Genomic DNA, 14,737 nt, shown 5'->3' on the forward strand with positions numbered 1-14,737 from the left:
TACAACTCATCTGTCAAGGGCGCGTGAAGAACAGCCAATGAAATCTGTCTAAAAAAACGGGTATCCTGTTGGCTGTTATGTAGTCCCGTTACGTTCGGGGCTGGTTCTCCTACCATGAAGTTTTTGAGATATTCTATATTTCGGGCATTGTGTCTTGCAACCACCGACTGGAAAACGTAGTCCCTGTGTATCTGAAAAGATAAATTGTGATTGATATAAGCCTGCTTGGTCTGTCATTGCTGAGGTTCCGATAAGGATCACATGGATGATCACGTACCTCTGAAGTTTTAGTTGGCGTCAAATTTCACTGTACCATGTAGAGATGTACATGGTACATCCTTTCTTCGTGGGAATTAGCCCATAAACCAACTTTGAGTAACTTCTTGAAAGCATGTATCCTCGGGCAAGTGTACACACTGAAGAACCTGTGGTACACAAGTTTCTACAGCCAAACATAGCAGCCGCCTTTGCTGCACTACTCTCAGCGTCCAATCCGTAAAGCAAACCTGAATTTCGGTTCATTATACGCTTCATCACGTCTATCTAAAACAGATAGTCGTCAGACTGACGTGTTCATTACAGCTTCCGTTACTCGAGTTTCCATGCACTTGCATGGTACGTGAACTTTTCGGCGCATACCCGAAAGTCACCGTTGCGTGAGTAGATAGCCGATTCAAATGTTCAATGTAGCGATCACCACCCACACAAAAACAACACACAGTTAAAGCAATAGTGACTGACGTAATGCGCGATATTTCTGAATGTCGACTACATTTAATCGGATAATTAGGTCCAAAAACTAGGTCAGCAATAATACGTACAACAGAATAAGAGATAAATGAGTATTGGATAAATATTCTGTCTCATTCAAATAGGGAATTTGTGTTTTTGTTCACGATCAACTCTTAACTGCAGCTGTGGAAGCAAACGAATGAAGTCTGTCAGTTTGTGGATTTCCGTGACTCGAAAAATTAGGAAGTCAAATGTTGCTTGCTTTTCGAAGACGCATGCAAACTCGTTGTCCACTTAGTTGATACGAGTTGCTCGTATTAAAAAATCTGATTCTCTCTAGGAACGCAGTGTATAAAGTGCACTCTTACAGATCACTGGCTCGCTAGATTCGCTCCACGTTGCACTAAGCAAACTACACTTTTCACGTAGAAAAGCACAGACTGCCGGCGGTTGAAATGCATATGAAGGTAGTCTTCATGCTTCTATCCGGATTGAGCATATACCTCGTTTTTGCTGCTTTACTGGGTAAAATAAACTGCTAAAGTATGGAAACCTAAAGGTGGTATGCGCGGAATCGGGTTGCTGTAGTTTTTCTAGCCGCCATCATCTTCATTGACAGCATAACATTGGCGATCAACAGTGATACTTCGCTGGCGTACAATTATGATTTATTTGAAGGTCTTATTGTGATCAAAAGAATAACCGCGGACGGAGGAGGGACTATCATTTCGAGGCGCCTACACATTCAGACACTCGTTCCGGCAATCTGGATAGAAACTGACTACAAGAACGCCAGTGGCATCGACTGAAAGCCATTTCTTGCAGCGTCTCCAGCCAGGTGCAGCTGGAATCATGCAGTCTCCATCCTGGAAGGCGTGTGCCACTGGCAGCACCCAAACGTTTCATAATATCTTTTATACCCCTCCTGACAGGCCGAGGGTTGGCCACAGTTCTGCTCCCGTTACTCTGAAATGGGTGCGGAAAACAGCACTAGCTTTGGTAAAAGATGGTACGGCTGACGCAATACATGGCCTAACCAACGCAGCTTCTGGGGCTGGACACCGTCGAACACTTGCTTCCTGAGTGCTCTGGTCCGGATTCGACAACACCTATCTACACGAGTTATGGTACCGAGGCAACGATTCTCGAACATCTGAAGACGTCTCAGTTCCACAGTCCACACTGTAGCCTGATATACACGTCCCTTGAAATTCAGGGATATACCAAGTTGGTGCCGTGGATGACTTAAACTAACAAAAGTGACCCCATCGTTAGCGATTGGTGGACTGATCTCACTTTTGCCATAAAACTGAGCTGACACAACTTTCAAGATACGTAAAACACCCCACAACTTCATGTGAATGTAGTGTGCTCAGTCACTGCATGTTTAGAAGCGTGACCTAAAATTCTGTGGGTGCAAGGCGCGTGCCGAGGGACAGGATGACATTAACCGGTTCATCCAAAAACACCCACGCCGTATTCTCCTCCCCGAAGACGAGAGAAACCTCGTCTGCATATTCCAATGTGAAAACGATCGGGCAGCTAGTGGACGGTTGGATTTTGACCACAAGGTCATTCGATCCTTGTCCTGACCCAATATTTCAAATCATTCACAGACCCGCTCTTGTTCGGCAGGTCTTTGTTCAAAGGTATTCCTTTTTAAAGGGATCCATTATTGCGAGTGAGGAAATCTGATAACTTGAAATCAGACATTATGGGAAGATGGAATCGATACGAATAGAGTGCATGTGATACATTCGAGAATAATTCAATATCGTGGACTTACTTCAAAGCTTACATCCTCCTCATCAGCTGATGACCGAGTTTCTACCGTATGACAAAGTGCCACAACCGTGAGAAACTCCATCAGATGGACTGGAAGTGCGCTGCCAACGCTCCAAACATTAGACTGTTGCATCTCAGTTACTCTTACATATGGTTGTCCTGATTCACTCTTCAGGTGGCGGACTTCATCACCGTCGAACACGTATATACCATCATCGCACAAAATACTGCACGCCTTGAAGACCATTTGATTCAGTGTCAAGGTTCCAGTTTTGTCACTGAAAAGAAACTCAATTTGACCCAGTTCATCAGCCAAGTGTACTGAGTTGGCCGAGCCCCCCAGTCCTCTCTCAGGGTCGAAAAATTCAGGATCATGTGTGATTAGGTAGGAGTTCACAAGCATTTGCAACTCAATTGTAATTATTAGTGAGACGGGGACCAAAAAGTTTGCAATGAACGCAAACGATATAAATAGTCGCACGTAGGAAAATCGTGTGGGCGGACGGGCAGAGACAAACCACGGAACGTTTGATCTTTGTTTGTTCCACACGGTCGCCAGGATAGTGCCCGTCGCGCACAACAAAATGGATGTGACCAAGAACAAAGTGAGCACAAAATTCAACTTGTCCTCCCTGGAACTGTATTTCCGACCGCGCTTTTTGGAATTCATTGACAATTTTGTGTCCACTCCGGTATAAACGACAAGTCCTAGAATGCCACCAGTACTGTGTACAACTGCACCTCGGAGAACCAGGTTTTCGATCAATATGGGCACCAAATTTTCGGTCCCTTGGGACGTCGACGTGATCAGATTTCCTTCAAAACGATTAAGATCGGCATGTGGCGCCTCATATGTGACCTCTACCAGCAATGGTTTGAACTGAGTAACGTCGTCTAATTCCATGTCGTTAGGAAACATTGACAAGATTTTCCCATAGTTTTTGAAGGTTTTATTCATAGCATAATGCGTCTTTACGGAAGTTTCGCCATCCAAATTAGCCGTAGTTAAGCGAACCTCTCTCTTACAACCATCAGATGCAAGCAGAACGAGATCACATGGAATTTCCTGATCGGCAACACAGCGAACAATCTGACCAACCCGCAATGAGGAGGCAGTTCTTTCCGTCCAGACGAGCCGATTGTTATTCGTATCAAATTCTAAAACACTGAAACGTTTATTGTTCACCCGTCTGTCCCGACGGTGCCGGAATATGTCATAGACACCTTCTTTTACGATTGTGATGAATAGAGAAATAAGAAATGGCACAACGTAAGCAAAAGCACTGATGGCTCCTTGAGCAAACAGATATAGGAATGAAAGCGACAGGAAGGTGAAGTTGGAAACAAAATGAAACTGTTCATATAAATTCAAGAATATAAAGTTCCACCAAGTGTACCTAGAAGAGACAATCCGGTTGTCGACAAAGTTATCTGCTGGTTCCAGCGTTACGGGCTCAACTGACTGTAAGCCGTTCGCATACACATGCCTGATTGATGCATCTGCTTTATTTCGGAGTCGTGGACAACAACGCATCCTTGCTCAAAACAGAAACCTTATGGAGCTTATATGCGAATTAGACTATTAGATAAGCATGGCTGGAAGAATGATTGGTTTAGGGATGACGTAGGAATCCAGTACACCTTCACTTCATCTAAAGAAAACAACAAAAGTAGAAATCACAACATCATGAGCAAGAGGACCAATCGTGCTAAGCTCACGCACATTGTCCACTGATTGGCTCATATTGTGAGAATGATGAGGGAATGGATGAGAACTCGCTGTTTCTGTTTTGTGTGTGTGGGTAGACTCGCGCCAGATTAGGGAAGCCAATGAATGCGATCACAGTGGTTGAACCGGTTCAGTGTGGCTGTATTGTACTCAGTTTTTGATTTTGAAGCAGAAACGTTCCTCAGGTAGCCTTGGCAGAACACAGCAAACAAGCTGATGCTGACTGGACCAAGTCACATGCCATCGTGACTCCACAACATAGGCCATTTGACAACTGAACAGAAGTGTTACAGACCTGTGAATCAAATTTTGTTATCGTGAAACTAGTCTTGAAGTTGTGCACTACTCGTAAGGTGGCTGAAAACTCTTCGACTATCCACACCCGGTGCAGCACATCAGAAACAAGAAAGATTCAGCTGGGTTCCAGGTGAGTCTCCCTTCAAAACCAAATGGGTATGCAAATGAGTGTATTTCGCTAACTTCGTTCAATTTGGGTCCAAGTAGGACATAAGGTTGGCAGATGAGCTTTCATTGTAGTTTAGCTTGACAGAGGAGGGTGCTTTTGTCGTGGAGCAGAGACCTTGACTACGTCAAACACACATGGAGCAGAAACGAAAACAACTTAACAGCTGCAGCGATAAGAACAGACCTTGTGACTTTTTTCGGTTGACTTCGGATTCATTGTTCACTCCAGAAGAGAATAAGATCTCCCTTGACATACACTGAATCAGCCATTGGACGGGCAGGTTTCAGATGAAATTAGTACAAACGATCACCCGATGGCTTTTCACTTCCATGCTTGAGCTTGAGTTGACTTTCTTGGAGTTCGCCAATCCATGAGATGTTCTGGTCCTTTTCATATGAATAGGAAAATACCTCGCAGTTTTTTGCTTGTTTGAAGGTACGGTGAGGACATCTGTGGATGGATATGAACAGATATGAACAACCAACCGGAAGATTGGGTGATCCTTTAAATACTGCCTTGAATTTCAAATTAGAAACCTACTGACCTGTTGAGCTACATCACTAAGTTGGACTAGAACAACTGTCTTTTCCTTCGAGTCAAATCGAACGCTTCAACCAGTCGAACGAATAGTTATCAAATGTAATCTTTTAACTTGATTCGATTGGAATGAGTCGTTGGGTAGGGATGATCGATCTGAGTTGTCTACTTCAGAATTTTTGTCGATCCACGCCTACAACTCATATCAGACCTTCCTTTACGGTTGCCGGAATCGTACGGGATTCATGTGTATTTTAAGAAGACGTACCTGTCAGAGTTAAATAAGTATGGACTCACGATCACTTTTTCAAAATCTCCAAGAATACATAAACTGTGCGCAATCCCAGAAACTTAGCTTCAGTGAACTTTAGGATCCCAAACTCAGGATGGTATCTGTTTCGTCAAGTTCAGCATATCGGTTCCTCTACTATCGTACCCAGTGCCCATAAAGAATGCAGCTTAAAAGGTATTCCTCTGAGCATGAGGTTAGAACGCAGTTGCACTCCGTAGCCCTAAAGGCACTGTATCTGCATGCATTTGTCCACCATACAGCCCTGTCATGTGATACCTTGTGTGGACTTGCACTTTTTTCATTTTGGTCGGTACCGCTTCTGCAAACACAACGGTAGCAAGCTACTGAGCAGTTGCAACCCCGTGGTGAGGGTTTATGAGTCGGAGAAAATTACCAGCCAGTGGTTTTGCGGTCGTGAATTCCAAAAACAAAACACCGCCTCATTACTGTGAAAGATGCCTTCAGTCAATGACAGATGGCTCCTAGAAAAAAACATCGAGCAGAATCTTTTGGGCCAGAGCCAAAGTTCCGAATGACTTATACAAATTGAATTCCAGTTAGCGTAGCGTCCGAGGTCAAATTTGCCGCCCGTTGAAAGCTTTCTGGAGCTCAATGGTTATCCGTCTAACATCAGCTTTCGGTTTGAATGTCTCGACTCAGCACAGAAGGTCTGAACCCATCTCACTGGGATGCTTAGCTATCGTTCAGACAGATGCGGTGGAAAATTGCTGTCGCTTTGGTTACTGACGCAGCAAGCCTCTTATCTTCAGCCTCCGTCAAATTCGGTAACCAAAAATGCTTTCTCACCGCTTGCGCCCAGCTACTCCTGGCAATGTGTTAGTTCTGTCGAATGAGGGAGTTAGCATGCGAACCTGATCTCCAGGTTTACAGCGTTAGAATGTGGCCTGTCAGATCGCTTTTGATATGTACTTACCACAAAGTACACACGACTGCTTGCTTAGTCTACAGTTGAAGTTCTGGTGGTCCGCCCTGTCTAGTCCCCGAAGGATGCATCGCACAGGCATCAGAGTCCAAAAAAACGAATGATGATCCAAACAGACACCAACACATGTTGAAAGTTTACACAATTACACGCAGTTCCATTTCATTTCTGCTAATGAGAGAAAAATGAGTTTTCCAGGAGGCCTGCGAAAAAAGAGCAGCAAATTTCAGTTGAATGTCGCACGCATGAAGTCGATGACCCCGTTTCCAGTGCGATACAACGTCATAAGCGGACGTTGTCTTGTTTCCGGTGCTGTTATTCTTTGTCTGTACGTACAGTGGTCATTTTTCTGAAGTGAGTAAAAAAACGATTGCCAAGAGTATAGCAATCACATATGATAGTTAGTAGAAACGTTAAAGTGACCTGAGTTCATCCAATATGGATCTATTTGACATTGAGCCGACACTTTTGTATTGGATTGTGCTCCAGAAGTTGCGCTCTTTTGTCATCAGCACTCAGTTTTTTTTTGCTCAGCAGAAATGGAGTTGTATGTAATCATCTGCAAATGATCCGTTCATCTGTTGATTCACTCGGAAACTTCCGCTTACGGTAGAGCGTGCGCGGGACTCTGCCTAACAAAACTGCCCTATTGGTTGCATCATATGCGAAGTCTATTTGCCACGTCATAATGGTGAGTACTACGTCAGTAGATGCCTAAAATACTGCTTGACGTAATTCTAGGTGACTGTACCCAAAGAGCTCTGAAGTAATCTATTCTGACAGCTGATTACCATTGACGGTTGCCGCTGATTGTTTGACCATGCCATTACCAAGCAGATGGCCTCTTGAGCTGTTAAGTTAGCCCATCATCTAGACAAGTACTTATGCATTGTATTTCGGTTGCTCAGGCGAACTTCATAAGATTTACTGCGAAGTATACATCCGATGGACTCTATTCTGGCAAGTGCAAAGCGTTGAAGTGATAATGTGACGCGTAAGTGCCTGGATATTGTTGCAGTCCCGAATTTCGGCCGATGGAAGTTATTTTCCGCTTAAAATGTGCAGTACTTGGGGGCTTGTAGAAAACGGTTTAGTCTGATTTAATAGATCTACTGAATACCAAGTGGTTAAGTTAGCCCTGCATTGATTACTGTTATATTTGCTGATTTGCCGACCTGTGGTATCTGCTGCTTACCCGCTCCAGTGCCTATTGCCGGAAAAATGACTCACAGAAGGGAACGCAACAGCTATATTCCGAACAAGCGAATGCGAGAGCACAAGTTACAACGGCCCCACGCTAATTAAAGGGGACTTTCTGACATCGATCCAAGCTGTCTGATAGGCGTCGGTGAACACCCATCAATATCAATCGTGCCTCTATGAAAGGCCTGAACGCAGATCACATTCGGTCGTGCTTCTGTGGCATGCATGAACACTCATCAGCTTCTACTGAACTGATTGAATGACTGACTGGCCTGGATGCTTGTCGGCTTTACTGTTGAGATTTTGGTAGAGCAGTAGGTTTGGAGTCTTCTGAGGTTACATTCAGGAATCTGACCTCCCTGATAATTACTTTCTGAGAAACGCGTTAACCTTCAAAATACATATGGTGCTGGGTTGCTCCGACGAGTATTCTCTCCTGCAGCCGATGCACACCTAACCCCAGCGGTCGGAGATAAAAGAATCACAGTTTTCAGCTAGCTAGCAAATACCGCAACATCCAGGTTGCTCGAACGTTCAGTCCTTGTGGGTTTTGAGGCTAGGTCTGTGGGGATACGGGACATTATCGTAAAATTCTTGAAGATACTGTCCTCTGCACGTTAATGCAGATGGTATGCTCTTCTCTCCTTGGATCATCCTATCTACCGAGCTACTGTTAAAAGTTTGCATGCTTTTCGGTTGGCTTCACACATCGTTTTTACTTTTCTCCAAATCTTGGTCCACTGCGTACCAAATGACATCAGTTTTCATATTATTGCCAAACGTCTTGTTTACTTAGAATAATCTCCGTCATCACTAAAATGTCTCGTGTTTATCAACTGTCATGTTTATTTCGAAAGAAATGTAAACACAGACTGCCAAGATGCTGGCGGGCAGCCAATTGGAAGACGCACATATCAAGTTCGAACCCAGATTGTCTAAACGGTAGTCGACGATCTTGCACATTCGGTCACTAGAGTAAAACAGACCGTAATGTGCAGAGGTTAAGATCACTCGGTATAATGAATGGTCAAGGGAGGTTTCAGTTATACCGGCATGATCCCAGAAGACAGGAGAATTCTGTTTAGCTGAAGTCACTTGGCCGACTGCATAGTGCAGTGAACAGTGATTTTTACAATGGTACTCAGGCGCTTGACATTCCTTGACAGTAGTGAGACGACAGCTTGAAAAATTAACGGCGAGGGACAACCGCATCTTTTCTAGGCTGGCTCATAGTATGGAACCAAGCCCACCAAAATGTCTGGAAAGCTATGGCGAGACAAGTACATGAAAACGATCACATCACTTCACAGCCAGAGGATCGGAAGTAAAATTCCTATAGTAGTGACAAAAATCAGACCGGAGGCTTTCGGAAATGGCAAGATTAGATCTAATAGGAACATGTTTACGATGAAAAGAACAGGAGACAGTTTGTTTTCATAAAGGAAACTACTCACAAGGTTGCTGCGCAGAGAATGGGCATCCCTGACGAATTTTGCTCATATTAGAGCGCATCAGCAGTGCGTATCTTTGGCCGTGTTATGGTTTGAAATTCGGATATCCAACATGCGGGATGAGCATTTCAGCACTACTCCACCAGTGCAGCTGGACGCCTCTAAATCCTAACATTTGAACAGGCCAACGTATTCGAGAAATACACTCATCTGCAAATCAATTTGGTTTTCACGGGAGACTCAATTGAATCTCTCGTTTGTGATGTTCTCCAGCTGAATGTGCTGCGCACAGGCCGCCTCATGATTCAGTTGGCACGATATTCGAGATATCGAAGTATATTTTCATAAAGGAAACTACTCACAAGGTTGCTGAAAACTCTTTGACAGCCCACGACCGGTTTCGCCCTTCTTGGGGCTCATCGTATTCATATTTGAGTAATGTGATTGGTTGACCTGACGCTGATGAGCTCTGGTAAGTGCGAAGCTTGAGTCCACTGTTTCCATCCTTGGGTGTGAAGTCACCAGAATGATTGTGCCAAAAGAAAAAGACGACTGTTCGGAGGAAAGTGATGTAGACATGAATTCTACAAACCCCACAACCATTTACACAATTAATTCGGTTGTGCCGATAGGACTTACGGTGGACTGTTTTTGGAGGTTTGTTCGTGCGCGATGTTTTACACCAAAGACATACCAATAGATTCTGACCCAGTCTGGTAGAATTCTCAGAAAGACGTGCAAATCTAACGACAATCAATTTACTACCCTCGATTCCCGCTTTCATTCGTTAGCAAGGTTTCTACAACACCAAGCACTTTAAATAAGGGCTTATCCATGACCACAGAATACACGTGTGGTGGAACACTAGAACGGCATTCTCTAAGTTGATCTCTAGAGGCCACATCAATCTGTACGGAATGTGCGCATCTGTTACAACGAATTAGGCACCGGACGAGAAAGAAGTATTGTCCTCACACTACTGATAAACTTATCGTAACTTTCCAGTACGTTCACATGTGCAACAAATTTTTGCTTTGAAAAAAAACACGTTTCGATGAAGATGCCGAAGAAGAAAGAGTACGCAAGAATAATCCAGTTGGTTTACGCAGAGTTTACTACCCAGCACACAAGTGTCAGGAAAAATTGACTTTTGTAGTGCAGCGCCCGTGGTAAATCGCATGTCATCGTTTGCGTTGGTAATCTCGGCCTCACTAAACTTAGAATCATTTGAATGGTAAGTGGGCAATATACACAACGACAACAATGTTAGCAGGAAGTAAACCAAGCCGCGTAGGAATACTGCTGACGTAGCACCATCCGTTTGTGTTTTGTGCAAGATGGGCGCAACCACCTGGAACTGTTTACGTCACAGCAGCCTACGAAAACGTCGGTGCCAAAAACATCTAGAGACTTGTCGCTGGACTGAAAGCCGATAGTAGGAGCTTATGGATTGTAGTTCCATCTACCAGATGGCTTGATTGTGTCTAAAGGCAGAAAAATGTTGTTGAACCCCTCTCATTTTCTCTTGTTCAACAAGCAATACTTCAACAGTAAGTGTTCAACAAGCAACACTTCAACAGTCGTCTCATTATTCCGGGGAAATTAGTCAGTGGCTCATCAGATTTTTGTCAAGCCATCATCAGATGTCAATGTAGACTGTTGGTTTGTTTTCTAACCCTGGTAAATATTTTTGTAATGTTTCGGAAGTGCATACACCTATCATATTGCGTGCAACATTTACGGCCTCAGGCATCAGGACTGATTACAGTCCCATTGAAACTGTTTCACCGCATTCTCGTGGCTGCACAATATACACTTATTGGACATTTGTTCAGTTCATTTCGACAGCCGTGAACAGGGTAAGTATATACGGGTCGCCGCAGCTCGTGACCTTGGGTAGAATCATCATCTCCGGCAGCATGCGCCAGTACAGCCAAGACCTTTTGTAACGTTCCGTCTCCAGATCATGCGCTGATCACCTTGTCAAATTTTCCAGCTGATGACTGTCACAGTAAGCAGGACACGGAGAAATTATCGATCACCTGGCATTTGAAGCACATGACCGAGCTTGCGTAGTTTACGCAACCGAATCAACTCATCGACTGGACATTTTTTGGACCGTTTTTGCTTCCGAATACCCTTCGCTGCACTCCGCATTGCGAAATTTAAGACAGGACCTAGATTAGACATCTGACATTTCTACGGCGCTTTCACCAGCCTCAAAATGCTTGGCATGTGAATAGTCAGACTGTGAACGAGACCCTCTCCTCCAGCTTAAACAGGGCGTACGGAAGACATACAGAAACAGGTGTTTTGTTTTGTCTCAAAAGTTTGATTTTGGTTTCGTATTCCGTTGAGACTGAACAGTCCACATTCCATTGTGAAGCTGTTTGTGTGTTGGTCGTTAGCGTGGGTGCCTCACAGCAGCTAAATTGTTCCTCGGAGCAGGTGGCAGGGCTTGGAATTGACTTTCGAACAACCTCTCTCGGCAGTGTTTTCGCTTGGACCCGTGTTGCGGGTAAGTTGAACTGAAATTCGACTACAACACCACTTATAAGGTTGCTGAAAAGCTCTCGGCAGCCCATCGTGAATGAGAGGTTCATTTGCATTCAAGGGGAGTATCACGTCAAAACCCAGTTGATATGTAGATAGTGTGCAAGTGAAGAGTTCAACCATTTCCTAAGCCATCACCTCTTCCATGTACAAGTGAAGAGTTCAACCATTTCGAACGGACGTCAGATTTCTTGGGCTTTCCTAAGCCATCACCTCTCCCGGTCAGTCTTGAGACCACGCGTCATGTGTGCTTTCGGGGATCTTTCTAAGCTTAGTAATCTGAGACTCTTTTCTCAACTCCCTCAATGAAATATATCTCTGTGTGCCCCACTTCAATAGTGACCCATAACTTGGACGCAAAGGGTCAACCGCCGAATTCACAATGTTTCGGATTTCGAACCGTCTTCATTTGTATACTCCAGATCGACATTCATATCGCCAGCCAGTACAGTGATATCTGCTGGCTGGCCGTCGACTTGAGTTCGGGAACTTTACCATAAAAGACATCTTTGTCGATGTCACTACTGCAAACGTATGTGGGGAAAACGGGAAGGTTTTGGTTGAGGACTCTTTAAAAACGTTGTCAGTATGGCTTCACAAAAGCGACTCCTCATAGTCAAGCGGAACCATTCGGAATCACACTCTGTGGGATGAACTGAGCTGAATTGAATCGTATCCAAATACACTGATATTTTGTGCCTATTGTTGTATGCGTGTTCCGAAGACACAGCGCAAACAGTTTCTTTAAAAAGGAGAGGGGGGTAGTGATAGATGTCAGTTGACCTATGTAACAAGGATCACGGATATTAAACGCTATTACGCTAAACAGATTCCTTGACGTTTGTAGTATGCAGTTAAGCTGGATTCTGCTGGGATGAGGGCTAGGATTCAACGCTGAAATTACAAAACAGGCAGAGTTGTATTAGCATAGGCAGTAATTAGATTTGAAGGGACTAGCCACCGCTCCTGACCTCCACGGGTAGATCTGGTTGCCCAGATGGGGTCTATTTGAAGTAAACCACATTCAGACTTTGATTCAAAAGTTTGTACCTAGAGGAAGGCATGGTTTTAATACGGGGCATTGCCCAGTAGTCTCTACATCAAACGCCTGACCCACGGGGGTGAGGGCTTGATTGGAAGACCAGGCATGGAGCCAACAACTCAATAGTCTAACCCGCTTGGTTGTGAGGAACTTCATTACCTCACTGGCGCGTGCAGTATACGACTAAGTACTGCCGCAGCAGCAGGCTCTTTGGTCTTAAGAGCATTTCGACCAAAGTGACTAATGCATCGGCGGTCATGCTTGACCGTTGGGGGATCGAAGCGCGCTATTTTAATGGCCGGTTATTTTAACTGTCTTTTTTCCGGGAAGACAGCATAGGCTCTTTGGTCTTAAGAGCATTTCGACCGAAGTGACTAATGCATCGGCGATCATGCTTGACTGTTGGGGGACCTAAGCGCGCTATTTTAATGGCCGATTATTTTAACTGTCTTTTTTCCGCTGACCCACGGGGGTGAGGGCTTGATTGGAAGACCAGGCATGGAGCCAACAACTCAATAGTCTAACCCGCTTGGTTGTGAGGAACTTCATTACCTCACTGGCGCGTGCAGTATACGACTAAGTACTGCCGCAGCAGCAGGCTCTTTGGTCTTAAGAGCATTTCGACCAAAGTGACTAATGCATCGGCGGTCATGCTTGACCGTTGGGGGATCGAAGCGCGCTATTTTAATGGCCGGTTATTTTAACTGTCTTTTTTCCGGGAAGACAGCATCGCCCTTGAATAAAAATAGGCATGCTGGTTACGCTGGTTAGGCTTTACATCTCTGTAACTAGTAACTTGTAACTAGTAATTGTGATATGAGGGTTTTCCATCCTTTATCTGTTTTTACTCACTTTCCATCAATTCCGTGTTGCCTACAGCGAAAAATCATCAAAGTGCGAAAAAACAAGATAACCTGATGCAAGAGGCATCCCTTCTTTAACGGAACATAGGAACGATCGCCCTCGGCTGGACCACTCCCAAGATCGCGTTACATGATAAGCCCCGAGGATGAGGCCCCATGGATTTATGGATAATCAAACACGAAGGTTCGTTTAGCAAGAGATCTGTCACTGACCCGGTTGTATACGATCTGCAGATCATACGTTTGGTAACTGGTAAAAGTAACTGAAATGTTAACCTACGTCATTTTCCTGCACCGGTGTTATTTACAATAGTTGGTAACTTTGCGAGTAGTATGTTGCTCGCTTTAGGATAAGCAACTTTCAAACTCGCCTTTATACCAGCTGCCTTCAAGCTCTCCAGGCACTCATTCACGCCGGGCTGTAGCGTGTCCTCAACTCCGGTAACGGCTAAGAGTTCCAGGCCAGATTCAATTCTTTCGTTGCTTGCGTTCAGTGCCTGAACTCTAGCCTCCCCAAACTGCTTCATTGCTTGCCGACGTTCTCGTAGGAGTGAGTAGTACTCATCACGAGTGACTTGCCTTGTTGAATAAACCAGAGTTCGAAGACCACTGAGACCTAATTCAGTCACGCGTTCCAATGCCTTTTTGCGGTGTTCATCCGTGGAACGACTGCATGCCTGGATTTGAAAATAGAAAAATACTTTCTATGGTAAGAATACAGATAAACACTTCTTCGTGATATAGTTTTTGGCTTCTAATCAATAAAATTACTCGTCAAGACCACAATATCCATTGCCTATTTTTGGACAGTGAAGTGCGAGGGACACATGTGGGATGACGCACAGGAGAACATTGTAAAAAAAGAGGGAAACGTTCCAAAAAAAGTTATCGTGACAAGTTTCTAGACTGGTGGAATGACTTCCAAGGCATGTAAGAGTATTTGGCATGGGAGTGAGTATATGCGTAACTATCCACAACTGAACAAAGGACAGACAGTCCTCAATTTTGTTCAAGGCACAGTTAGAACTTGCACAGTCGAAACTTGCACATCAAGGATAAAGTGTTCATCTTACAGGGTGAGGTATGAAACCGATTGGCAGGAGAAGACTTTCAATGCAATACATGATTAAAGGCGCGTCGT

At 44.4% G+C, this 14,737-nt stretch overlaps 1 protein-coding gene across 1 annotated transcript in view; it reads right to left on the minus strand.

Moving 5' to 3' along the window:
• T265_12660 (hypothetical protein) overlaps positions 1–14,300 on the minus strand; it is a gene marked incomplete at both ends in the record, with an annotated part of 15,694 nt that extends 1,394 nt beyond the window's left edge. Inside the window, 2 exons of the mRNA XM_009164842.1 lie at positions 2,519–4,052; positions 13,918–14,300. Coding sequence (XP_009163106.1) covers positions 2,519–4,052; positions 13,918–14,300 — 1,917 coding nt within the window. The remainder of the gene's footprint in view (positions 1–2,518; positions 4,053–13,917) is intronic.
• Positions 14,301–14,737: the final 437 nt, after the last annotated feature.

The sequence above is a fragment of the Opisthorchis viverrini genome (genome assembly GCF_000715545.1).
Source record: "Opisthorchis viverrini unplaced genomic scaffold opera_v5_9, whole genome shotgun sequence".
In the NCBI taxonomy this organism is placed as follows: Eukaryota; Metazoa; Platyhelminthes; class Trematoda; order Opisthorchiida; family Opisthorchiidae; genus Opisthorchis; species Opisthorchis viverrini.